The 27,865-nt window shown below is 45.3% G+C and overlaps 1 protein-coding gene across 5 annotated transcripts in view; it reads left to right on the forward strand.

The window, feature by feature from the left end:
- LOC137521479 (5-hydroxytryptamine receptor 3A-like) overlaps positions 1-27,865 on the forward strand; it is a 169,767-nt gene that overhangs the window by 93,482 nt on the left and 48,420 nt on the right. For 4 of the 5 annotated variants that reach the window (XM_068240796.1, XM_068240801.1, XM_068240799.1 and 1 more), the window contains 3 exons: positions 14,258-14,367; positions 21,999-22,040; positions 25,622-25,791. In XM_068240796.1, coding sequence (XP_068096897.1) covers positions 14,258-14,367; positions 21,999-22,040; positions 25,622-25,791 — 322 coding nt within the window. The remainder of the gene's footprint in view (positions 1-14,257; positions 14,368-21,998; positions 22,041-25,621; positions 25,792-27,865) is intronic. The other variant, XM_068240798.1, reaches the window with a different exon arrangement.

Here is a 27,865-nt window from a genome sequence, read left to right on the forward strand (position 1 = left end):
CTGTGGCTGCAGTCAGAAATCCAGCCGCCCAGCTGCGGCCTAGTCTGGCGAGGTGGAGGGCAGTGGGTGGCAGCTGTCCTGTAGGGGTACTGCAGCCCATGTGGGGTACGCGCAGCCCATGTACTGCAGAAGGAGCAGTGAAGCCCGGGAGAGCAGGCCATCCGGGTCTGCCCTGCAGCCCAGAGAAATAGCGTGGCAAGCCAACTTTCCCCAGCCGCAGAGTAGCAGCCCGCATGCGTCCCCTGGTTTCCATGGCAGTGGCCGGCATCGTCATAGCCCTCGTGCTAGGGCAGGGGTCTGCAAACGTATTCATCTAAAGAGCCAAATATCAGCATTTCAATGGCAAAGCACACCGCGGCGAAAAACGGCCATGGCCATGACATCACATAAGCAGAGCTATCTGTAATGTAACGCCGTAACAATGATGCAGTGGGCCAGAGTTTCCTCCCAAAAGAGGCTGCTGTGGGGTGGGTGGGAGACAAACTTCAAGGGGCTGCTATGGGGTGGGTGGGTGAGAAACTCAAAGGGGCTGCTATGGGGTGGGTGGGTGACTGAGAAACTCCAAGGGGCTGCTATGGGGTGGGTGGGTGAGAAACTCCAAGGGGCTGCTATGGGGTGGGTGGGTGGATGAGAAACTCCAAGGGGCTTCTATGGGCTGGGTGGGTGAGAAACTCCAAGGGGCTGCTATGGGGTGGGTGGGTGAGAAACTCCAAGGGGCTGCTGTGGGGTGGGTGGGTGAGAAACTCCAAGGGGCTGCTGTGGGGTGGGTGAGAAACTCAAAGGGGCTGCTGTGGGGTGGGTGAAAAACTCAAAGGGGCTGCTGTGGGATGGGTGAGAAACTCCAGGGGGCTGCTGTGGGGTGGGTGAGAAACTCCAAGGGGCTGCTGTGGGGTGGGTGAGAAACTCCAAGGGGATGCTGTGGGGTGGGTGGGGTGGGTGAGAAACTCCAAGGGGCTGCTGTGGGGTGGGTGAGAAACTCCAAGGGGCTGTGTAACACAGAGAGGATCTGATTACCGGTGATCTGCAGTATCACCGAGAATGCAGATATATACCCGATTATTGATGATCTGCAGTATCACCGATAATCAGATATATCTCTAACCTCTGGACACCTGAGGGATGAGAGTGTTTTGGTGCAACAGTAATACTTTGAGGACCGCACCTGGATATCAGGTGCTAGAGCAATATGGAGTATTGCTCTGCAGCAAGTTCCTTCCGTTGGTCTGAACTCCTCACAGGGAGGAGCCAGGCCGAGAGTGGGAAGGACAGAATGTGAGTGACACCAATGAGGGAGTGTCACTGACAGATCTGTGAACTATCTCTCAACAGGTGAGATAGTTCTCGAGGTCGGGCAGGCCAGGTCGTCAACACACGGACAGATAAAGTACAGAAACAGGAGACAAATGCAGAATCTTGAGACTAGCCTAGTTCAGCAACAGAGTATCAGAATGACAAAGGTACAAAATCAGAGATCAGAAGAATCGTCAGGAAAGCAGAAGGTCATAACAAATAATCAACAATTCCTAGACTAAGGTGTGAGTTCCTTGATCATCAACACCTTGGAAACTGGTCTAGATAATAACACAAATAATACAGAATTCCTAGACTAAGGTGTGAGCTCCTTGATCATCAACACCTAAGAAACTGGTCTAAAGTAACACAGATACTGACAGGGTCTGAGTGCTACCACGTAGTGATCGCAACGCCAGACACCAGAGGAATGACCAGCACCCAGTATATATACACCAGCGCTCTCCTGCGCCTCCCCTAAGTGCTGGACCAATGAGAACTGGAAGAATTGTCAGCTGACCGGCCTGGTCAGCTGACACCTCTCTGGCTGTCATAAATGCTCTGCCTCTCCGCGCGCGCACGCGTCCTTCTGAACCAGTGTGGACTATCAGTCCCAGCCACACCAGACATGTGTTGTAAAGTCTCTGCTGTTTTGGATGCGGAATCCGCCGCACCGCTGTCCGAGCGTGAGGCGTTTTCTCCGCATTCAGCAGTACTGAGAGGGGTAGGCCTATGCGTGTGAACTGCCGCGTCGGACGTGGAATCCGGCGCCCTGTTCTCTGGGCATGCGGCGGTTTCTCCGCGTTTCGTCAGGCCAGTGAATGCAGGTCCCTGCGCGCAAGCTGCCATGTTGAACGTGGAATCAGCCGCCTTACTCTGAGTACTTGCGGCGGCTTTTCCGCGTTTTCTCACAGGCTGCTGTGGGGTGAGTGAGAAACTCCAAGGGGCTGCTGTGGGGTGGGTGGGTATCTGCAATTGGCTGCTATGGGGTGGGTAGGTATCTCCAAGGGGGGGCTGCTGCTGTGGGGTGGTGGGAGAATATCTCCAATAGGGACTGCTGCTGTGGGGTGGTGGGAGAATATCCCCAAGGGGGGGCTGCTGCTGTGTGTTAGGTATTTCCGGGGGGGGGGGGCTGCTGCTGTGGGGTGGTGGGAGAATATCTCCAGGGGGGGGGCTGCTGCTGCTGTGGGGTGGGTGGGAGGGAATGTATCTCCAGGGGGGGCTGCTGCTGTGGGGTGGTGGGAGAATATCTTCAAGGGGGGGCTGCTGCTGCTACTGTGGGGTGGGTGGGAGGGAAGGTATCTCCAAGGGGGTTTGCAACTGCTACTGGGGGGTGGGTGGGAGGGAAGGTATCTCCAGGGTGGGGGCTGCTGCTGTGGGGTGGTGGGAGAATATCTTCAAGGGGGGCTGCTGCTGCTACTGTGGGGTGGGAGGGAAGGTATCTCCAAGGGGGGCTGCTGCTGTGGGGTGGTGGGAGAATATCTCCAAGGGGGGCTGCTGCTGTGGGGTGGTGGGAGAGTATCTTCAAGGGGGGCTGCTGCTGCTGCTGCTGCTGTGGGGTGGGTGGGAGGGAAGGTATCTCCAGGGGGGGGGCTGCTGCTGTGGGGTGGTGGGAGAATATCTCCAAGGGGGGGCTGCTGCTGCTGTGGGGTGGGAGGGAAGGTATCTCTAGGGGGGGGGGCTGCTGCTGTGGGGTGGTGGGAGAATATCTTCAAGGGGGGGGCTGCTGCTGCTACTGTGGGGTGGGTGGGAGGGAAGGTATCTCCAGGGTGGGGGCTGCTGCTGTGGGGTGGTGGGAGAATATCTTCAAGGGGGGCTGCTGCTGCTACTGCTGGGTGGGAGGGAAGGTATCCCCAAGGGGGGTTGCAGCTGCTACTGTGAGGTGGGTGGGAGGGAAGGTATCTCCAGGGGGGTTGCAGCTGCTACTGTGGGATGGGTGAGAGGGAAGGTATCTGTATCTCCAAGGGGGGGCTGCTGCTGTGACGCACATCGGGGGTCCCCCTTCTGTCACCCTGATCCTCCATATCGCTGCGCTGCCACTGCATTATAAACAGCTTCACCCTCTTTTTTTCCCAGGCTCTGGGCAACTTTAGATGTTAAGGCTGCAGCGTGGACCTATGGTGGGACATGGTGACAGGAGGGGGGGCCCAAGGAGAACAAAGAAGAAGTCGTCTCCCCCTCTGGCCCTGCTCCCATTCAGGGCGCCCTGTCCCTGCCGCAAATTGAGCCTTCAGAGACGGCTCTGTTCACCACTGCTGAGCTAGGGCAGAGACGAGTCTCTGCCAGAGTCTTTAGCATGCTACTCGTTCTGGCTGCTCCCATGAGTCGACTCATGAATCAAAGATTGCTAGCCTAGATTCTAGGGCAGCAATCTTTGACTCATGAGTGTTATAAACTGTTCTAAATCACCTTTTTTCCGGCACCAGCAACTCATCAGAAAGAGTTGCACACACGACTCATCACAGCAAGCAGGAGATAGACTTTCTCAGGCTTCTTCAATATTCACGTTATTTATTCAGGAAACATATATACAGATATAGTTCATCATATCCTAGCCAAGCCAATCTTCATGTTGCGTTACAAGCTTCTTGATTAAACTTCCTGCTGAAGTCAATCAGGTACCTTCTTTCTAAACTACGTTACACTAGACTACCTATGTACAGCATACATTATATCAGATTACATATAGAATGAAAATACTTAGAGGTCCTAGTCAGCATTTAGAGCTAGTGTGAAAGTAAGAAGCAGAGTGAGCTCCGATCGCCCACCCGGGCTTTAATACCGACTAGGAAAGAGTTAAATGTGACATCATCTTCGCCATCCCCTAGACCAGACTATTGGTTGAGCCCCCTTGTGGTGTCATAATACCCACCTACTCGATTAATATTCAATGTCACTTCTCCCTTACTTACTGGAATTTGGTATTTTGGTAAACATGGCCTATGTTGATTGTTCTTGTGGTGTACGTGTTGAGGTCAGTGTAGGCCTGTGGCCTTCTTTCAGGAACATGTTCTCAGTATCTGCGTGCATCATCTGCTTCATGCAGACACTGAGATGCTTCTGCCTGCATCACAAGAACTCTATTTATTTTAAAGGCATACACTGCGGACAAGCCTTTTACCTAAACTCAGGCCAAATAACTGAGGCCTACTTAAATTATAACAATGAGTCGACTCATGAGTCACAGGAGCAGCCTGCTAGAGACTCTCTGGGCAGGGGTCTGCAAACATATTCCTCTAAAGAGCCAAATATCAGCATATCAATGGCAAAGCGCACCGCGGCAAAAAACGGCTGTGGCCATGACATCACATAAGCAGAGCTATCTGTAATGTAATGATGTAACAATGATGCAGTTGGCCAGAGTTTCCTCCCAAAAGAGGCTGCTGTGGGTGGGAGACAAACTCCAAGGGGCTGCTATGGGGTGGGTGACTGAGAAACTCCAAGGGGCTGTAATGGGGTGGGTGAGAAACTCCAAGGGGCTGCTATGGGGTGGGTGGGTGAGAAACTCCAAGGGGCTGCTGTGGGGTGGGTGGGTGAGAAACTCCAGGGGGCTGCTGTGGGGTGGGTGAGAGACTCCAAGCGGCTGCGGTGGGGTGGGTGAGAAACTCCAAGGGGCTGCTGTGGGGTGGGTGAGAAACTCCAAGGGGATGCTGTGGGGTGGGTGAGAAACTCCAAGGGGCTGCTGTGGGGTGGGTGAAAAATTTCAAGAGGCTGCTGTGGGGTGGGTGAGAAACTCCAAGGGGCTGCTGTGGGGTGGGTGGGTATCTGCAATTGGCTGCTATGGGGTGGGTAGGTATCTCCAAGGGGGGGCTGCTGCTTTGGGGTGGTGGGAGAATATCTCCAAGGTGGGCTGCTGCTGTGGGGTGGTGGGAGAATATCTCCAAGGGGGGGCTGCTGCTGCTGTGGGGTGGTGGGATATAAAGTATCTCCAGGGGAGGGCTGCTGCTGTGGGGTGGTGGGAGAATATCTCCAAGGGGGGGGGGGCTGCTGCTGTGGGGTGGTGGGAGAGTATCTCCAAGGAGGTGGGGCTGCTGCTGCTGTGGGGTGGGTGGGAGGAAAGGTATCTCCAGGGGGGCTGCTGCTGTGGGGTGGTGGGAGAATATCTTCAAGGGGGGGTTGCAGCTGCTACTGTGTAAGGTATCTCCAGGGTGGGGGCTGCTGCTGTGGGGTGGTGGGAGAATATCTTCAAGGGGGGGCTGCTGCTGCTACTGTGGGGTGGGAGGGAAGGTATCTCCAGGGGGGTTGCAGCTGCTACTGTGGGATGGGTGAGAGGGAAGGTATCTGTATCTCCAAAGGGGGGCTGCTGCTGTGACGCACATCGGGGGTCCCCCTTCTGTCACCCTGATCCTCCATATCGCTGCGCTGCCACTGCATTATAAACAGCTTCACCCTCTTTTTTTCCCTGGCTCTGGGCAACTTTAGATGTTAAGGCTGCAGCGTGGACCTATGGAGGGGCATGGTGACAGGAGGGGGGGCCCAAGGAGAACAAAGAAAAAGTCATCCCCCCCCCTCTGGCCCTGCTCCCATTCGATGCGCCCTGTCCCCGGCGCAAATTGAGCCTTCAGAGACGGCTCTGTTTGCCACTGCTGAGCTAGGGCAGAGACGAGGACGAGTCTCTGCTAGAGTCTCTAGCATGCTACTCGCTCTGGCTGCTCCCATGAGTCGACTCATGAATCAAAGATTGCTAGCCTAGCACCCCCCCCCCCCCCTTCTGAAATCAACTTTTTGTTTTTCCTTGATAACATTTTTAGAAAAAAAATACATGCCCATGGCACAGGCCCACGGATGCCTCCTAAGAGATACAGCCCTGGCCATCACCCCAGGACTTAGCGGTGTGGACATTTTTTTGTGTGTCTGCCTCAGATGAGAGCAATTCTATCTGTACTCTCTGCCACCAAAAATTGAGCAGTGGAAAAAGCACAAGCTGCAATGAGATCACCACCTGAGGAAAAGCAGCACACAAAAGCAAAGCCACACACCGCAGTGGAAGATACCAGGCCACAATTATTTCTCAAATAAGGCGATACCCAAACTGTACCGTGATGTTGAAAGGCAAGTGGTGTCATCTCTGGCACACAGCGTTGGGTCAAGGGTCCATCTGACCACGTGGTCTGCAAAGCAAAGTCAGGCCTGTCTGAAGACTAAGTCAGTCCCCACACGCAGCATCTCTGCCTGAACACCGTGTGACTGCCTGCCCCAAGACTAATTCGCTCCTCAAACAGCATCTCTGCCTGCAGGCCGCTTGACTGCCTTCTCCACCACCACCAACAGGGTCCAGGACACCAGGCGGATTCCTGAATTTTTAAGGCCGCTGCTATACTAATTTTTCTGGTGCGTGTACATGCCTGCCTAATTTTTCTGGCTGCACTGCAGCTGCAACAACAAAACAAAAGGCATGTACATGTGTCAATTTCCCTTTGTGATCGTTACCTTGCCGCGGTGAAGGGGCTTGCGTATCACAATGAAGCAATGACCGCCGGCTATATGAGTGTCTCGGGGGAGGGGGGGGCACACCCAAGATAATAAGGTCGTTGCTTCATTGTGGACAGACCAAATTCGATCAGCTGGACAGTCACTGTTGTTCTATCATTGAGCTACCACAGCCCGGCGACCATATGGGCTTGAAAACCGCCATGGCCTGCACTTTCACTATGGTGCGCACCAGTCCTGCACGGCCGTCACTACACAAACAGCTGTTTGCGGTGCGTTACACAGTGAGTTTGGTGTGTCAGTGTGAAGCAGTACTCTAATTACACTCCCTGATTGATGTATACACATGCAAGATGTTGAACTCTAGGCCTCCATTTTATCACATTTTCACATCTGATTTCTGCCCTTAAAACGCTGCTGTGCGTCAAATCCAGATTTTTCCCCGGGACTTTTGGCGTCTATCCCACTTATCCATGCAAAAACTCAGATGTTAGACCCCTTGAAACATCTTTTCCATCACTTTTCTGGCCAGCATAAATGTTTCTAGTTTTCAAAGTTTGCCTCCCCATTGAAATCTATTGCGGTTTGCTAAAGTTTGCACAAACCGAACTTTTGCGGAAGTTCGAGGTTTGCGAACCGAAAATCGGAGGTTCGAGCCATCTTTATTCATAAGGTAAGTAGAGTAGTGATGAAACAAGTGGGCTGTGTTCTAGTGCTTTAGGAATGAGAATGGGGCAAAGGAAAGCAAGTATTTTAGAATTAATTTTAAACAAGAAATAGGATATTACCGCATTTAAATGTATACTATTTTCCTTTGAAACTTTAAAATCGATTTTCTCAAAAACTATGAGGGCTTTTTGAAAAAAAAGTTTTCCTCTTGTTCCCACTATTCTTCTTAACATATCTGGCAAATTTGGTGTTTCTACCATGTAAAGGCGCTTTGCTATTAACCGCTAAAGTCGGTGGGTTTTCAGGTGATAATACTAGAATAACAGCTGAATTCGTGATTGACTGTCGTGATCGATTCCCGATCACAGATTTGGATCACGATGTCGGATAGTGAAAAAATGCTCGTAAAATCACGGCTATGCCGTGATCACAGATTGTATCTGAGCTAACACTTGAGGCCACACACGATACAATAAAATGATCCCATTTTACAATAATTCGATAAAAACGATCGGATCGCCCGAAAAAAATCGAAAGCTTTTTTTTTTTTCATTCGACTGAAAAATCCGATCGGATTTCCCGTTTTCTTCTTTGATTTTAATCGATCCGGAATGCCAGATATTTTTCTTCAATCTTTCTAAAGATTGTATGGTGTGTGTTGGATTGTCAGTTTATTAGTATACTTACCCTAACAATTTTGTCAGAGTTTCCAATCATTTTTATCATAATTGGGGAAAAATTGAACATACGTGTGTGGTACATTGGTCATATTTTTGAAATGTTACAATCAGTCAGAAAAATTTATTGCAATTCTTAAATTGAACAGATATTTAAAAAATGGTATGGTGTGTTGCCACCTTAAGGCTAACTTATGTATAAGATGCTCCTCCTATTCTCTTTAACCACTTAAGGACTGCAGTCATAAAACCCCTTAAGGACCAGACACTTTTTTTTCCATTCAGACCACTGCAGCTTTAACGGTTTATTGCTCAGTCATACAACCTACCACCTAAATGAATTTTACCTCCTTTTCTTGTCACTAATACAGCTTTCTTTTGGTGCTATTTGATTGCTGCTGTGATTTTTAGTTTTTTTTATATTCATCAAAAAAGACATGAATTTTGTCAAAAAAAAAGGAACTTTCTGTGCTGACCTTTTTCAAATAAAGTAAAATGTCTATCTATATTTTTGTCCAAATGTATTGTGCTACATGTCTTTGATAAAAAAAAAATCCAATATGTGTATATTTATTGGTTTGGGTAAAAGTTATAGCATTTACAAACTATGGTGCAAAAAGTGAATTTTCCCATTTTTAAGCTTCTCTGACTTTTCTGAGCACCTGTAAGGTTTCATGAAGTGCTAGAATTCCAGGATAGTATAAATACCCCCCAAAATACCCCATTTTGTAAAGAAGACATCCCAAAGTATTCACTAAGAGGCATGGTGAGTTCATAGAAGATTTTATTTTTTGTCACAAGTTAGCGGAAAATGACACTTTGTGACAAAAAAAAAAAGTTTCCATTTCTGCTAACTTTTGACAAAAAAAAAATAAAATCTGCCACGGACTCACCATGCCCCTCTCTGAATACTGTTTACTGTCCTGGCATTTTGGGGGGTGCTAAATTGTAAGCACCCCTGTAAAGCCTAAAGGTGCTCATAGGACTTTGGGCCCCTTAGCGCACCTAGACTGCAAAAAAGTGTCACATATGCGGTATTGCCATACTCAGGAGAAATAGTATAATGTGCTTTGGGGTGTATTTTTACACATACCCATGCTGGGTGGGAGACATATCTCTGTAAATGAAATTTTTTTGATTTTTTTACACACAATTGTCCATTTACAGAGATATTTCTCCCACCCAGCATGGGTATGTGTAAAAATACACCCAAAAACACATTATACTACTTCTCCTGAGTATGGCGATACCACATGTGTGACACTTTTTTGCAGCCTAGGTGTGCTAAGGGGCCCAATGTCCTATGAGTACCTTTAGGATTTCACAGGTCATTTTGAGGCATTTGGTTTCCAGACTACTTCTCACGGTTTAGGGCCCCTAAAATGCCAGGGCAGTTTAGGAACCCCACAAGTGACCCTATTTTAGAAAGAAGACACCCCAAGGTATTCTGTTAGTAGTATGGCGAGTTCATAGAAGATTTTATTTTTTGTCACAAGTTAGCGGAAATTTATTTTTATTGTTTTTTTTCCACAAAGTGTCATTTTCCACTAACTTGTGACAAAAAATAAAATCTTCTATGAACTCATCATACACCTAACGGAATACCTTGGGGTGTCTTGTTTCTAAAATGGGGTCACTTGTATGGTTTCTATACTGCCCTGGCATTTTAGGGGCCCAAAACCGTGAAGAGTAGTCTGGAAACTAAATGCCTCAAAATGACTGTTCAGGGGTATAAGCATCTGCAAATTTTGATGACAGGTGGTCTATGAGGGGCCGGATTTTGTGGAACCGGTCATAAGCAGGTTGGCCTCTTAGATGACAGGTTGTATTGGCACTGAAGTGCAGGAAGCGCAGGATGTTCTCAAATCATGACCTGGACATGGAAGCAGAGAACATGGGCATGTGATGTATAGACCAATAAGACCGCAATACATTCTTTTTGACTAGACCCATGTTAGGGAGAAGGCCCCAAAAAATGTTATGTTCAGAAACTTGGAGTGGTTTCCACCGAAAAGGCTGGGCATGGTAGCTTCTTGGATTGGCGGTTGTGTATTGTGTGGCATAACGGTTGGTCTCAGCCACAATTAAGTCGTAGAGAAGAGCAGTGATCAGAAAAAAAATTCTGGCACTACGGTGGGGCAGGTGAGGATTTGGCCGGGTGATCAGAAGCCCGCAGGGGCAGATTAGCAGATTAGGGCCTGATCTGATGGATAGGAGTGCTAGGGGGTGACAGAAGGTGATTGATGTGTGTCTCAGGGGGTGATTAGAGAGGAGAATAGATGCAATCAATGCACTGGGGAGGTGATCGGAAGGGGGTCTGAGGGGGATCTGAGGGTTTGGCCGAGTGCAACACACACATTCGCTCACTAACAGTTCAAGCAATTTCCTACCGCTATCTGGTCAGTAGGCGCCAATCAGCCAATCAGGTGTACGGTCATACACCCTTTACCTGCCATACCAAATCTAGCAGGAATTGCATAAATTAGCATTCAGGTGGGAGGCTCGGTTGGACGTAATCATTATTACATCTTTTACAGGGACCGCCGCGTGTAGGCATCTCCCACACGGTCCCCTCCCTAACCACTCACCTGTCAACCGCATCCTGGAAGCTGCAAAAAAGAAATTTAAAATCCCAAACACTGGTTTGGCCGAGTGATCAGGAGCCCACACGGGGCAAATTAGGGCCTGATCTGATGGGTAGGTGTGCTAGGGGGTGACAGGTGGTGACAGGAGGTGATAGATGGGTGTCTCAGGGTGTGATTAGAGGAGGGAATAGATGCAAACAATGCACTGGGGAGGTGATCAGGGGAGTCGGAGGGTGATCTGAGGGTGTGGGCGGGTGATTGGGTGCCCGCAAGGGGCAGATGAGGGTCTGATCTGATGGGTATAATGGGTAGGGTGATTGATGGGTGATCAGTGGGTGATTAGAGGGGAGAACAAATAAATAATGCACTGGGGAGGTGATAAGATGGGGTCTGAGGGCAATCTGAGGGTGTGGGCGGGTGTTTGGGTGCCCACAGGGGGCAGATTAGGGTCTAATCTGATGGGTAGCAGTGACAGGAGGTGACAGGGGGTGACGGGGTGATTGATAGGTGATCAGGGTGAGGGAAGAATAGATGCAAGCAATGCACTGGCGAGGTGATCGGGGGGGGGGGGGGGGCAGGGGGGGTCTGAGGGCGATCTGAGGGTGTGGGCGGATGATTGGGTGCCCACAAGGGGCAGATGAGGGTCTGATCTGATGGGTATGATGGGTAGCAGTGACAGGGGGTGATTGATGGGTGATCAGTGGGTGATTAGAGGGGAGAACAGATGTAAATAATGCACTGGGGAGGTGTTCAGACGGGGTCTGAGGGTGATCTGAGGGTGTGGGCGGGTGTTTGGGTGCCCGCAGGGGGCAGATTAGGGTCCGATCTGATGGGTAGCAGTGACAGGTGGTGACAGGGGTTGAAGGGTTGACTGAAAGGTGATCAGGGTGTGATAGAGGGGAGAATAGATGCAAGCACTGCACTGGCGAGGTGATCGGGGGGGTCTGAGGGTGATCTGAGGGTGTGGGCGGGTGATTGGGTGCCCCGAAAGGGGCAGATGAGGGTCTGATCTGATGGGTATGATGGGCAGCAGTGACAGGTGGTGACAGGGGGTGACGGGATGATTGATAGGTGATCAGGGTGTGATTAGAGGAGAGAATAGATGCAAGCAATGCACTGGCGAAGTGATCGGGGGGTCTGAGGGTGATCTGAGGGTGTGGGCGGGTAATTGGGTGCCCGCAAGGGGCAGATAGGGGTCTGATCTGATGGGTAGCAGTGACAGGTGGTGACAGGGGGTGATTGATGGGTGATCAGTTGGTGATTTGAGGGGAGAACAGATGTAAGCAATGCACTTGGGAGGTGATCTGAGGGCGGGTCTGCGAAAGATCTGAGGGTGTGGGCGGGTGGTCAGGTGCCCGCAAGGGGCAGGTTAGGGTCTGATCTGATGGGTGACAGTGACAGGTGGTGACAGGAGGTGATTGATGGGTGATTGACAGGTGATTGACAGGTGATCAGTGGGTGATTACAGGGGAGGATAGATGTTTACAGTACACAGGGGGGAGTCTGGGGAGGATCTGAGGGTGTGAGGGGGGTGATCAGGAGCCCCCAGGGGGCAGTTTAGGACCTAATCTAAAAAATAGCATTGACAGATAGTGACAGGGAGTGATTCATGGCAAACAGGGGTCTGAGGGGGTGATCAGGGGGGGTCTGAGGGGTGCTGTGGGCGATCAGGGGGCAGGGGGGGCCGGATCAGTGTTAGTGTGTGCTTACCAGGGGGGCTGCCTCCTGCCTTCGGTCACTGGGACCACCAGGGCAGGAGGCAGCCTGTATAATACGCTTTGTATACATTACAAAGCGTATTATATGCTTGCTTTGCGGCAGATGGGGGGTTAACAACCTGCCGGCGCTGCTAATTGGCCGGCGGGTTGACGTCACGGGTGGGTGGAGCCTAATGCCGGCGGATGCGCGCGATCCCCAGCAATTCAGTCCCCCAGGAGCCACCGCCGATCAGCGTTACGCGGTCCTGGGGGTGCCACTTTGCCGACGCCCATAGGTAGTGTGCGGTCGACGAGTGGTTAATGCAACTGAGCATGAAATATGCAGTGTAATTTTGAGTATACATTACATGGTAACTGATCCAGTACATGTGAACTACATTTTTACAAAATTTATTTTGTCGAAAATTTCCATCTTCCGCTGATTTTGTATGTGAACATAGGCTGTTGAAACAAAAGTAAATTAGTACTTGGAAGGGGGCAGTTAGGCAGTGGTTGCCTTACCTCCCTCCCACCCTTTCTGTCTCTAGAAAATCAAGGGTGTCCTTCAGATAAAATTCTCCCAAGTCAAATAACAAATACCTTACCCTGTTGGGTAAAGCTCAATAGAGGTTAGGAGGAGGCATGAGACATCTTGCATGCTGCGCACCTAATTGCACTATTATGTGAACTGATGTATTTTTATGAAAAATAGAAGAGAGTGTAGTCAATTTCAGTCCTTGCTACTCCTGGTACTACAGATGCAACTGCACAGTCTGTGCCAACCAGTACCCATAGTCGTGGAAGGATATCTATGCCCCATGGGAGTACTGTTCCCATTCCAGGAATGTAGATAATCGTCTGTGTGTTCGAATGGGCTGTGCATACACATGTATGTGCACCCGTGCTCGCCCCCATGACCAGCAGTTGCAGTACAGATTGGTGAATGGGAACATGTTCCCAGTCACCATTTTATGTTCTGAATTTATGAATAATCTCTGCTGTAACCAACAGCAGAGATTATTCATTGACAAACTGTAAAACAAAAAAACACAATTTTGCTTTGGATATAGTATAAAAAATTGTGATTCAGCTTTCTATACGGTGTGCCATCTAGTGGACAAATATAAATAATAGTCCACTTCACTATTTGTTTTGTCCACAAAAAAAAGCCAACACATAGAAATAAAATCCCTATGAACTTATTTCTGCCCTCACAGTTACTATAATAAATAAACTTGCCAAAATAACTGAATACATAAATTGTTACGTTAGGGACATAGCTTTGTAAATATTGTATGTATGCCATGAGGGTATATTATTGTTTTTAGTATTTTAGCAAATAAGGGATTGTAAAACAAAATTTACACCTTTATTTATGAATAAAATATTGTCGCCATACATTGTACTAGGGTCATAATTTAAATGTTGCAATAACCAGGATAAATGGGCAAATAAAACGTGTAGGTTTTATTTACAATTACATATTTTATTTTAAAACTATAATGTCTGAAAACTGGGAAATGCTTATTTCTAATTATTTCTGTTAAAATGCATATACAATAAAATAATTCTTAGTGAAAAGTACCACCCAAAGAAAGCTCTATTTGTCATGAAAAAAAATGTATTGATCATTTTGGTGTGATAAAGTTATTGGCAAATGAATGGGAGAAGAGCTGAAAGTAAAAATCTATCTGGAAAAACCTCTCAGTAGTGAAGTGGTGGTTACATTTGGAGAGATTTTTCCTGAGCCATTTAGTCTAAGTATATACCATTTCTGCTACTCTCTAGTCATGGTTACAAATATTTATATTAAGCAGCATTTTTAAGTATAACATTCCAGTACATTTTTCTGTAAATGCTAGACTAGTCAATGTTAATCTATTTTACTTCATTTTCCTATGCACTATAGAGCTGGATAGATGAGTTTCTCACGTGGGATCTCATGAAATTTGAAAATGTGACAAAGATTTCCATTCCTACACAATGGGTATGGGTCCCAGATATTACAATTGTGGAATGGTAAGTGTATAAATTGTATTTTCATCTCAGCCACTAAAAAGTGGAGTTACTCTATAAAAGAATGTGTTCCAAGGGAAAAAGGACATAAAAAATATATATACAGCAAAAAAGCTTTTCCTAGGACCCCATTACTTTTTTAGAAACTCTAAATGTAACTTTGTAACAGAGATACAGAGTCGCCAGAAGAATAAAAATGTCTAAAAAGTTTAAAATTTGTGGAGGCAGTGGTGGACTTACCTCCTTCAAACAGACAGGATATGTTAACAAAGTTTAGCAAAACAAATATATTTACATGCTCAGGGGAAAATGCTATGCGTTTCATCAGGCAAAAGGTAGGAGTAGGTACAGATCAGGTCTGTAGCTGAGCCAAGTGCCATTTTCCTCTGCAGTATGTAAATACATGTGTTTTGCTAAACTGTGTTACCATATCTTGTGTCTGTTTGGAGGAGGCAAGTCCACCACTGCCTCTATAAATTTTAAACTTTTTAGACATTTTTATTCTTCTGGCACCTCTGTATCTCTGTTACATTGTTCTAAGTCCACTCTTGGTGGAGGGCTGTCATCCCCTTTTTTCCTGATCTACGGAGAGCGACTTCTTAATCCTGAGTGGGGTCAGGTCAAATCTTCCCACCTGCTATTACAGTGGTTGCCGTTGAGGTAACCTTGCTTTGTGAGTATATTTGTACTTACGCTACCAATTTCTTCCCATATTACCAGTACATACTACACTATATTTGGCTCTTGGTGTTCCTATCTTTTGTTCTAAATGTAACTTGCACTGTAAAGGGTAACAGCAAGTGCAAAATTAAAACCACCATGATCTTAATCTGCAACATATGTGCCTTAAGGGTGCATTCACACATTTAATTTTGATTGGCCAATAACTGGCCAATTTTACCCCCTAAATGTAGTATAAAGGTCATCAGGGTTTGAATACTGTACTATGAACCGATTGTGTAGGAGGGCTTTTTGGTCCTTTTTAGCCTCTTAAATTCTCCTGGTTAATCATGCGCTTGCTGGGCAATCTGAAACTGCAGAGTGTGTAAGTAAGCTATCATACTACATGGAAGTAGTTAAATTGGCCAATCAAAATTGGATCTCCCTAAGGCCTCTTTTCCACAGGTGCCTTAACTGCCAGCTACAAGCACCATTTGGCTTCAGTTATAAGCACCTGAATGCTAGCGTTTGGGAACACCAGGCGTGTCACGTTTGAAATGTGGTGGCATTACCTGATGGCAAAAAAAAACTCTTACCACATCTGAGGACAGCAACTGCCATTCTCAGATGTAACTTCATAGAGTGGCTGCCCATGCTAAGCACTAGCAAGAGCCAGGCTGGAGAGTGGGAGCAACTGACAGGTTGTGAATTCGATGCGTTCAGCTGCCTCTAAAGTTCAGGGGTTACCTGCACTTGTTAAAGCCCAGCTGTAGGCAGAAATGTTTTATTAGAACTGTGCAGGCATTCTGTTGCAGAGCCTGTTTTTGTCTAATCAAAATCAATCTGCTCAGCTCGTGCAAACAAGTCACTTTTAAAAACCCTTGTCAATGGCCCTAACACTGACCACTTTCTGAACCACAGATTGGTATTGCTGCACTTTTCTTACAGAGATTCAGGCTGTGGCTTTCTCATTGCAGTCTAAAAAATGATGTGATGTGATCTGAAGTGCAACAAAATCTCTAGCCACAAAAAGTAAAAACTCGGTTCTTGTACTCTGTTGCCTTAAGTCACATGATGAAGATGTTTTCCCACAAAAAGGTTACATTTGTACATTCTGATTACTAAAGTAGTTCATTATATATGTATACCTGTGCATGGAGCTAGGCTTTAAAGCAGTAGGATCAGCCATACTATGCCAGGGAAAAAAACACATATATAAGTAGATAAATACTTGATCTACTTACATAACACATGTATTATACTAATGAAAAGGAATAGAAAAACCCATTTTTGCAAAAGTATAAACCAATTTATTAATAATCTTAAAAAAGAGACGCAGTGTTAGTCCCTAAAGTGCAAATCCCCATAAGTTAAAAAGACCCAGGAAACATGTCCTAAATCACCAACTGCATGTAATAACCCTGGCAGAGGAGAGAGACCACTCCAGGTAACGCTCCCTGCCTAAACCCTAAGTGCACTTTGTAAAGCAGGCCTGCAAATAAAGTTCCTGTTGCTGTGAATAACACTGGTGCTGTCAACAATAAGCAGGATAAGTTCAACATGCAGCAAATCAACTGCGTTCACACTATAAATGGCAAGCACAAAGTGCATCCAGTCTAATATGCAGATCCAAGCTGCTCCAGTCGGAATCTTGTATATAGTATTATCCAGCACAAGCAAAGCTGCAAAGCATAGGCAGCAAATGGCAGTTCACAATGCAAATATATGCTTCAGGATGATGGATGCATCCAACCTAATATGCAAGTCCAAGCTGCTCCAGTAGTAGGCTTGTGTATAATATTATGCAGCACAAACAGGGATGCAAAGCATATGCAGCAAGTAGCAGTTCACAGTGCAAATATATGCTTCAGGATGATAGATGCAACCAACTTAATATGCAAGTCCAAGCTACTCCAGCAGCAAGCTTGTATATAGTATTATCCAGCACAAACAGGGATGCAGAGCATATTCAGCTGGTAGCAGTTCACAGTGCAAATATATGCTTCAGAGTTATAATAATCAATCAACAGAGTTGTGATTTAGCTTACCAGCATCCTCCTGGGTGCATGCAGTAGTGACACGACACAGGTTCCGGGTCTTAGGTGGTTGAGTCACCGCACGCTGCGCTCTACCCCGCTAAGGCTGCGGGGGAGCAGGTGAATTTAGATGGCTTCTCAGATTGCTGCCCCATCAGGGACGTCTCCCTGTGGGGGAAAGATGGTATGGAAGTAGTCAGGGGGACACACAGCAGCCTCTCCCCTCTCCACTCACATGGATGCTGCAAACAGCACAGGCTTCTCACACCTCCTCCAGCAACAGTGGCCCAACACAACCACAATCGATAAACGCGTTTCAGCTGAGTGCCAGCTTTCTTCAGTATCAAAAGCACTTGTGCTGCCATCCAGTGGCCTTATATAGTAGGTGCATCACAGGATCTTTCCATTAACTCTTTCCCTGCCAAGTTGCTTTCCTTTTATCTATCCAATGGATGGCTTTCATTTATGTACAAATTTCTTATTCTTTCTTTTAATTAGACAATAAGTGAATGTTCGGGGAGGGATGGTGGGGGGGAGAAGAGAAATAAACCAAACCCCACACACTCATCACTCACACTTTACCTCAATAATATAAATAGCTTGAGAGAAACGGGGGCTACAGCTACAGGAACACTTTTAAATTCAAATCAGAATTGAGACCTTTGGGCACTAGACTATCACATCTGTAAATCCACATACATTCCTTCTGATATAAAATCTTATCGAAATCGCCCCGTCTCCCACTAATCTGTAATCTATAAATTCCTCTATATTTCATCCCATCTGGATTGCCCTGATGAAATTCTTCAAAGTGTACTGCTAAGGGACTAGATTGCTCTCTCTTTTTAATATCTTTTACATGTTCCTTAATTCTGGAGCCCACGTCTCTCTTCGTTTTGCCCACATAAATCTTTTCACATGGACATATTATCTGATATATGACTCTAGTAGTCATGCAATTTATAAAACTGTTGATTTTGTATTCTTCTGTTCCATCACTGTTAGCAAAGGTGTTCCCCTGCTGCACAAATCTACACACCTTACATCCAGCACATCTGTACATGCCCTTTAGATTACAGGTTCGTGGAATCGCCATCTCACTTTTCACCAGCATATCACCAATGTTTTTACATCTTCTTGCTGTTATTTGTGGTGCTTCACCCACTATTTTGGCTATATCACTGTCTAACAATAATACTCCCCAGTTTTTATTCAGTATTTCACGCATCTGCTGCCAATGGCTTCCATACCTCGTTATAATGCGCGTAGCCTGGCTCTCGCTATTCTTTTCATTTTCTTTTTTTCCGCAATAATTGTTCTCTTTCTGTTTTTAGGGCCCGCACATACGCTTTTTTAAGCATTCTATTAGGGTAACCTCGTTCCCTTAGGCGCTTTTGCAAAGCTTTACCTTCCTGTTTATATTCATCTAAATCTGCGCAATTGCGTCTAATACGTAAAAATTCACCTGTGGGGACCGATTTTATTTGAGTATGGGGATGGAAGCTCTTGGCATGCAATAGCGTATTACCTGCCGTTGCTTTTCTATGGGCCCCAGAGATTAATTTATTCCCTTCCCTTCTCAAAGTTAGATCCAGAAATGTGATCTTTTTTCTATCATACACATATGTTAAATGGATATTCCTATCATTATTATTCAGTTGATCTACAAATTTCCTAAGGGAGATTTCGTCCCCCTTCCAGATCATTACAATATCATGATGATATTGTAATGATCTGGAAGGGGGACGAAATCTCCCTTAGGAAATTTGTAGATCAACTGAATAATAATGATAGGAATATCCATTTAACATATGTGTATGATAGAAAAAAGATCACATTTCTGGATCTAACTTTGAGAAGGGAAGGGAATAAATTAATCTCTGGGGCCCATAGAAAAGCAACGGCAGGTAATACGCTATTGCATGCCAAGAGCTTCCATCCCCATACTCAAATAAAATCGGTCCCCACAGGTGAATTTTTACGTATTAGACGCAATTGCGCAGATTTGGATGAATATAAACAGGAGGGTAAAGCTTTGCAAAAGCGCCTAAGGGAACGAGGTTACCCTAATAGAATGCTTAAAAAAGCGTATGTGCGGGCCCTAAAAACAGAAAGAGAACAATTATTGCGGAAAAAAGAAAATGAAAAGAATAGCGAGAGCCAGGCTACGCGCATTATAACGAGGTATGGAAGCCATTGGCAGCAGATGCGTGAAATACTGAATAAAAACTGGGGAGTATTATTGTTAGACAGTGATATAGCCAAAATAGTGGGTGAAGCACCACAAATAACAGCAAGAAGATGTAAAAACATTGGTGATATGCTGGTGAAAAGTGAGATGGCGATTCCACGAACCTGTAATCTAAAGGGCATGTACAGATGTGCTGGATGTAAGGTGTGTAGATTTGTGCAGCAGGGGAACACCTTTGCTAACAGTGATGGAACAGAAGAATACAAAATCAACAGTTTTATAAATTGCATGACTACTAGAGTCATATATCAGATAATATGTCCATGTGAAAAGATTTATGTGGGCAAAACGAAGAGAGACGTGGGCTCCAGAATTAAGGAACATGTAAAAGATATTAAAAAGAGAGAGCAATCTAGTCCCTTAGCAGTACACTTTGAAGAATTTCATCAGGGCAATCCAGATGGGATGAAATATAGAGGAATTTATAGATTACAGATTAGTGGGAGACGGGGCGATTTCGATAAGATTTTATATCAGAAGGAATGTATGTGGATTTACAGATGTGATAGTCTAGTGCCCAAAGGTCTCAATTCTGATTTGAATTTAAAAGTGTTCCTGTAGCTGTAGCCCCCGTTTCTCTCAAGCTATTTATATTATTGAGGTAAAGTGTGAGTGATGAGTGTGTGGGGTTTGGTTTATTTCTCTTCTCCCCCCCACCATCCCTCCCCGAACATTCACTTATTGTCTAATTAAAAGAAAGAATAAGAAATTTGTACATAAATGAAAGCCATCCATTGGATAGATAAAAGGAAAGCAACTTGGCAGGGAAAGAGTTAATGGAAAGATCCTGTGATGCACCTACTATATAAGGCCACTGGATGGCAGCACAAGTGCTTTTGATACTGAAGAAAGCTGGCACTCAGCTGAAACGCGTTTATCGATTGTGGTTGTGTTGGGCCACTGTTGCTGGAGGAGGTGTGAGAAGCCTGTGCTGTTTGCAGCATCCATGTGAGTGGAGAGGGGAGAGGCTGCTGTGTGTCCCCCTGACTACTTCCATACCATCTTTCCCCCACAGGGAGACGTCCCTGATGGGGCAGCAATCTGAGAAGCCATCTAAATTCACCTGCTCCCCCGCAGCCTTAGCGGGGTAGAGCGCAGCGTGCGGTGACTCAACCACCTAAGACCCGGAACCTGTGTCGTGTCACTACTGCATGCACCCAGGAGGATGCTGGTAAGCTAAATCACAACTCTGTTGATTGATTATTATAACCCTGAAGCATATATTTGCACTGTGAACTGCTACCAGCTGAATATGCTCTGCATCCCTGTTTGTGCTGGATAATACTATATACAAGCTTGCTGCTGGAGTAGCTTGGACTTGCATATTAAGTTGGTTGCATCTATCATCCTGAAGCATATATTTGCACTGTGAACTGCTACTTGCTGCATATGCTTTGCATCCCTGTTTGTGCTGCATAATATTATACACAAGCCTACTACTGGAGCAGCTTGGACTTGCATATTAGGTTGGATGCATCCATCATCCTGAAGCATATATTTGCATTGTGAACTGCTATTTGCTGCCTATGCTTTGCAGCTTTGCTTGTGCTGGATAATACTATATACAAGATTCCGACTGGAGCAGCTTGGATCTGCATATTAGACTGGATGCACTTTGTGCTTGCCATTTATAGTGTGAACGCAGTTGATTTGCTGCATGTTGAACTTATCCTGCTTATTGTTCACAGCACCAGTGTTATTCACAGCAACAGAAACTTTATTTGCAGGCCTGCTTTACAAAGTGCACTTAGGGTTTAGGCAGGGAGCGTTACCTGGAGTGGTCTCTCTCCTCTGCCAGGGTTATTACATGCAGTTGGTGATTTAGGACATGTTTCCTGGGTCTTTTTAACTTATGGGGATTTGCACTTTAGGGACTAACACTGCGTGTCTTTTTTAAGATTATTAATAAATTGGTTTATACTTTTGCAAAAATGGGTTTTTCTATTCCTTTTCATTTGTTTATTGGTGTGCTATGCACACAATATGTGCTCTATTTTTGACATGTATTATACTGTCCACGTTTTGATTTAAGTGAATGTTATATAGTAAATGATGAGAATTCTGTTCCTGGTGGGGGCCATGTCTTTTGCCCACAGTTAAAGTGGATCCGAGATGAACTTTTACTCATTGCATAATTGTGTTCCTTACATATAGTTTATAGGGCATTCCTCAAGCCAAATACTTGTTTTGTTTTGTTTTAATACCCTAATTTCCTATAAACTAAATAAGCCACACCCACAGCTTCTCCAGAGTGCCTTGGCGCTTGCAAGGAATTGTGGGATTTCAGTCTGGGCAGGTGAAAAAGGTGTTACTAGCTATAGATTTCAGAGGCAGAGTTTTCACAATCTGAGAGCTGCAGGGCAGATACAGATCAGTTGCCTGTGTAATGGAGGAGATAAGAGTGGAGTTTTCACAGAATATGCAGATTAGCATGCCTAGATACAGATAAGCTTGCCTGTGTGTGTAATTGTGTAATAGTGACAAGCAGAAAACATGTCTGCTCCCATTGTATCACAGGAAAAAATATTAATATACTGTTGAAGCTGTTTGAAGATAGATTTGCTGTGTAAACTATCTAAACTTTAGATAAGATATATAGACAAGTCACTTGTTATATTTAGTTTTTCATCTCGGATCCGCTTTAAGGCTAACTCATGATGTCATTTCCGCCCTTTACTTTTTTCTAGTCTCCTCCAATCGCTGAGTCGCTTCAGACTTGCTTGTAAACAGTGAGTAGGGGATTAGGTTTCAGATAAGCAGCTGGCAGGGAAATAAAGGGAAGAGGAGGAATAGATTATAGATAAAAAGAACCCCCAGCATGCAATTCTTTGGCATGGCTACTAAAGGGCCAGTGCTCCTTAAGTATGTGATAACTCCAAATCATAACAGCAGAAAAAGTTTTGAAAGTTTTGAATGCAGTCTTAGCATCTTTATCACTTAATACACTCAGACCAGTTGCTGTTGAAATTTGATTTTTATGGTGACGATACCGCTTTAAAGTAAACTGAGCACCTGGTTTTGAAGTAAAGTAGGTACATTTTCATGTACATTAACTTCTTTGTTACATGCATGAAAACATCGCTATCCAAAAATTTGCATATAGTACAAGCATGCACAAAAATTGCAAAAACACAAAGAAATAAAAAAAAAACTTACAAATGCAAATAAATGCATACAGAAAATTGCATGTAGATATTGCATTGATAAGTTTGAATGGCCCCTTAGCCAATATCCACTTTTTCAAAAGTGTGGAATGCAAATTCTCCTTTTGAGTAATTATGTGCCTGATTAGTAAGAGCCCTTGCTTATTTTTACCACCTAGACTTTTGCTGTAAATTGCAAGCATCATAACCACTCTAATTCGACAGTCTCTGTTAGAAACACTCTGGAATGGTTGTCGTATATGCACAGAATGTTTGCCATCAGTGGAGTATATTCACTTAACTGGGGTAAGGACAATAGCGTGCATACAGTCTAAACGCACCATGGGGTGTATGCAATAAACTGTATTAAGCAGAATAATCTGCATAAAGTCGTACCACACAATGAGTAGAGCAGAATGTATTATGTTCTACTCATCATGTGTAAGAATGCTTGATGCAGTTTATTGAATTCACCCTGATGAGCAAAGTGTAATGCATTGCATTTAATGTATTGCATTATGCTCTACTCATCACGCAAACTTTATGCACATTTTTCTTCTTACTGCAGTTTGGTGTATATGCCCTAATGTGCACAATATATAACACTGTATATAATGCTGAGCTGTTTCTATTCGAACATTCGGCAGAACCCCCCTTCTCCCCCTCCCCACTCACAACTAGGCATTCACCATTGTTTTTAATGTTTTTATTGTTTTTATTGTGTCCATGGGTTTATTATGTAAGCACATTTCTGTATGTATTCTTATGCATTCATTTGTTTTTGTTTCCACCAATTACCATATACATAGACATTGGCACAGTGGCCATTGTGATCCAGTCTCCACCGCCCTTGTTGTTCTGACTATACTCTGTGACGTTCCTTCCTTCCCCTGCCGCTCACGTTCTGTAGTGCTGTGGGATGCGTCTCATAGGAGACGCTACGTCATCTCCAGCGGGCCACACCATTCCCGACCCCGCCAGGTTTCTACACCACCCTAAAAGCTTTGAAACATTTGTTTTTGAGAGCAGAGTTTTCTAATTGCAGTTCTTCCGTGGAATCCAGATTTGTGCAGCTCCCGACAAACAGTTTTTGTGGAAACTGGGTTCTGCAGGTGTTCATTCAGCTCTGCAGTGATATAAGAGCTGTGGTCTTGCAAGCTTTTCTAACAATTCGATATAGAGTCCGACGGTCTCTCTCAGACAACTTCGACTGTTGGCCACAACTGTGCTTTGCTAAGGACGTTTTTCCTTCTCTTATAACCAACTTTTGTTTAAATATCTGTAAAAAAACAATTATTTTAACCTTTTCAGCCGCCCAGACGTGAAGCTCACGTCCGGGCAGCTGCTCAGCTGCGCTCTCCCGCTCCCGTGTGCTCCTACGCGCGATCGCGGGCGCGCCCCCGTGTCCCCGCTGTGTCCCCGGTAGCCCTGGGATCAGTGAAAGGGAACATGGTTCCCGATCACCGATCCCTGTCCCCCGCAGAAAAACCGAAGCGCTCACCTGTGAGGCTTCGGCTCTTCTGCCCGGAAAAATGTACGCATCCCCCTTGTACTTCCGCATAGTGAGAAGTACAAGGAGAGAAAACAAAAATGAAGGTGGCCATCTTGTGGCCAAATAGTAAAACTACATCAACACATTTTCTACATTAAAATTTACACATCTAACAACATTAAAAAATAACTGTTTAAGTCCCACACCAAAATATTCCCCAAATAACATTTTTAATGGAAAAAAAATTACAATTAAAAAAAAAAGACATAAATAGTTACCTAAGGGTCTGAACTTTTTAAATATGCATTTGAAGGGGGTGTACTACAAACATGTTTTAAATTATAAGCTTGTAAATAGTGATGGACGCAAAACAGAAACAATGCACCTTTATTTCCAAATAAAATATTGGCGCCATACATTGTGATAGGGACAAAATGTAAATGGTATAATAACCGAGACATACAGGCAAATAAAATACATAGGTTTTAATTATGGTAGCATGGATTATTTTAAAGCTATAGTGGCCGAAAACTGAGAAATAATGAATTTTTTCCATTTTTTTCTTATTAATCCTGTTAAAATGCATTTACAGAAAAGTGGCTCTCAGCAAAATGTACCACCCACAGAAAGCCCAATTAGTGGCGGAAAAAACAAGATATAGATCAATAAATTGTGATAAGTAGTGATAAAGTTATTAGCAAATTAATGGGAGGTGAAAATTGCTCCGATGCATAAGGTGAAAAATCCCCGTGGGTTGAAATGGTTAATTAAACATATCAAATAACAAAAATCATAAACAAAAAAAAAACATATGTCAAGTTTTGATTGCTTAAACATGTTCAAAGATTATGATGCCAAAATGTTAGGCGTTTCCATTATTTTGTCCAACCCCTGTGTATTAAAGCATTTCTTTGACTTTTCCTTTTCCCTACATAGGAACAGCCCACAAAGATCTTTTAACCAGGTTTGGGCACATTGTTATGACCACAATGTGTTTATACACACACACACCCCTTCCTCTCCCCGGGCTATGACTCCGTCCCCTTCATTAACCTTAGGATGACTCTGGAAGTTATTCAATCCACCCAGGGTATATACAGTAACTGGGTCCAGTTTGCTCGCCGTGATGTTAACTGAGGAAAGTGTGGATAGGCTGAAATGCGTTTTGACGTCACCTGCACCCGGACCCGGTTACCCCATAGGAGACATCTCGGGTGCACCTCCATCTGGACCCCGCTGCCGCTGGCCACTGTAGCCTCAGGTTGTTCTTCTGATGGGACGTCCTCTTCTGGGCTATATGCCAAATCAAATGCCTGCTTTTCTTATTTATCTAGTAAGTGCAACTTTTACTGCACATTTTTAATTTTGATTAAATGTTATCACACTACGGAGCGCTCCTCCCGTTTTGTTTTTCTCCTTGTAGTTCACTTACAGCTGAGTGTTTGAGGAGAAGCTAGAGTGTGATCATATTGAGGCCTTCATTGACCTTTGACCTCCAGCAGCGCAAGATTTCACATCTTTTGTTGTATAATGCTGAGCTGTAAGCTTTTTGTCTCAACATCTCTAACATTTGTAGCATTCCTTTTGGTTGAGTAAATGCTATGGCTGGCATAAGGTAGTATATTTTTGTTAAGAAAATAATGCATAACTCAGGTATGTTTGCTTCTCATTGTAGTTTGTCCATGCAGAAGTCAGATGAAATCAGCTATGTTCATGTATATGATGATGGCCGAGTTGTTATCAATGAACCTGTGCACATTGTGACAGCCTGCAAACTCAATATCTACTATTTTCCATTTGATGTGCAGAACTGTTCCCTCACATTCACCAGCTGGGGTGACCCAGGTAGGTCTGTTCCATACATTTTCTATTCGCATTACACAGTGGCGGCTCCAGGATTTTTTTTTTTTTGAGGGGGGTGCTCTGCAGGTGCTGGATAATTTTGCAGGGGAGCTAATTTTGGGGTGTGTGGCCAAAAAGAGGGCACGGCCAACAAAATAGGGCGTGGCCATCAAAAGAGGGGCGTGGTGTATTCCAGTGCTATATAAATACATAATAATATGGTAGGATATAAGAGTATGGTCGGATTCGATGGTGAGCTCTTCCGAGAACCTGACTATGTATTCTGTAAAGTTCTTGATAAGATGTTACTGCTATATAAATATAGTATGTAGCGGCAGCCGGGCGGCAGGCAGGCAAAGACCCTAGGGCCCAGTCCTCGGGCGGGACCCTCCCACCCGATGCCCGCGCTGAGCAGGGAGGGACAGAGTGACTCACAACAACAATCCTCCGACCGTCTCTTCTCATCTCGGCTCTTGTCTCAGCTCTCGTCTCGGCTCTCGTCTCCACCCTCACCACGCCACGTGCACCACGTGCGCAGTTTTATGCTGCCTGCCCGAGTGACGTCGCGATGTAATGATCTGAGGTAGATTTCCAGAGTCAGCGCATGCCGTGTGCGCTGAGCAGAGGAGAATCTCCACAACCAGGGAAGCAGAGTATCCAGTAGATAGATGTATATATGTGGAGAGGAATTCCAACCAGCAGGTGGTGCTGTGGAGCACAGAGAAACAAAGTCTCTGCACATCCACAGATGTCAGATTGGAATTGCACAACTTGAGACAGAACAGAGCAAACAGAAACAAGACAGCAAGACAGAAGAGAACTGGAACAGAAAGAGACTATGTGAATGTCTACCAATCTAGTCGCCGCCCAGCGACGGTAGACACTTCACATCAGAACAGGCCAGAGTGAGAACACCAATCGCAGGAGACACAAGACAAAGCAAAGACAGAACATAGGTGTAGTAAGAAAGACACAGCAAACAATTACAATCAGAATGCCAAGGAAAATAACAAACGCACTAGCTAAACGCGATCGCCACACGAGAAGCGCAACAGCGACAAAACACATTAATGGCGCGGTCTCCAAACGATAAGCACAACAGAGACAAAACGTGCCAACCCTGACTAACAAATGAACCCGGAAAACACAAACAACCAAACAACAGAAACGCTTGGTAATCAGTTGCCTTACCTCAGGCAACAGCAAGCATTTGCTCCAGACAGACAGACAAACAGACAACAGGAACAGGTCAGATAGGATCCACTACTCTTCCACAAGAGCGAGTGCGATCCGTACACAGGAACAGGACTGATAGGATCCATTGCTCTTCCGCAAGAGCGAGTGCGATCCGCACAACAAGACAGACAGAAGGTGTAACCAGTAGCAACTGCAGCTATGGTTATACTCCAAGGTACAGACAAGAGTGGAACGCCTGCTAATCGGTTGCCTGACACCAGACAACAGCAAGCGTTCGTTCCAGACAAGACAGACAGAATGAGTAACTAGTAGCAACTGCAGCTAAGGTTGTACTCTCAGGTACAGACTAGGAAGATCCACCGCCTCTAACGCTAGGGCGAATGCGATCCAGGTTCAGGACAGAACGATTCACTATCGCCAACCGCTGGTGACAGTGCAATCGCAAGGACAAGACTAAACAGAATAGGCAATACAAATAATGTACAATACTAGCACAATAATAGCAATGCCGAATGCAATCCTCAGTATTAACTTCACTAGAATGGCGAGAATATGATCCAAACAGACTGAGGCTCAAGGTAGACTAACGAACAGTAACCTGATGAAGAGCAAGGAATTCTGAGAGGAAGTGACATTTATACTCAAAACCCTCCAAGGAAGCCAGCAAGCAATTTGCATGACAAGTGGATGCAAACCCTTTCAGAACAGCGAGCTGACAGAAAAGGCCTGTTTCCCCCGGACTTGCATTATGCAAGCTGCATAAGAAACTATCCAAATGTCCAGGGAAACAAGGCTAGAAGAGCAGATCGTGACACACGTCATCGTGCTCTGCGCACTGAACGTCTGACGTCGGCCGCACACAGCAAGGATCTGCATCTAA

Source organism: Hyperolius riggenbachi, chromosome 6 (genome assembly GCF_040937935.1).
Source record: "Hyperolius riggenbachi isolate aHypRig1 chromosome 6, aHypRig1.pri, whole genome shotgun sequence".
NCBI lineage: Eukaryota > Metazoa > Chordata > Amphibia > Anura > Hyperoliidae > Hyperolius > Hyperolius riggenbachi.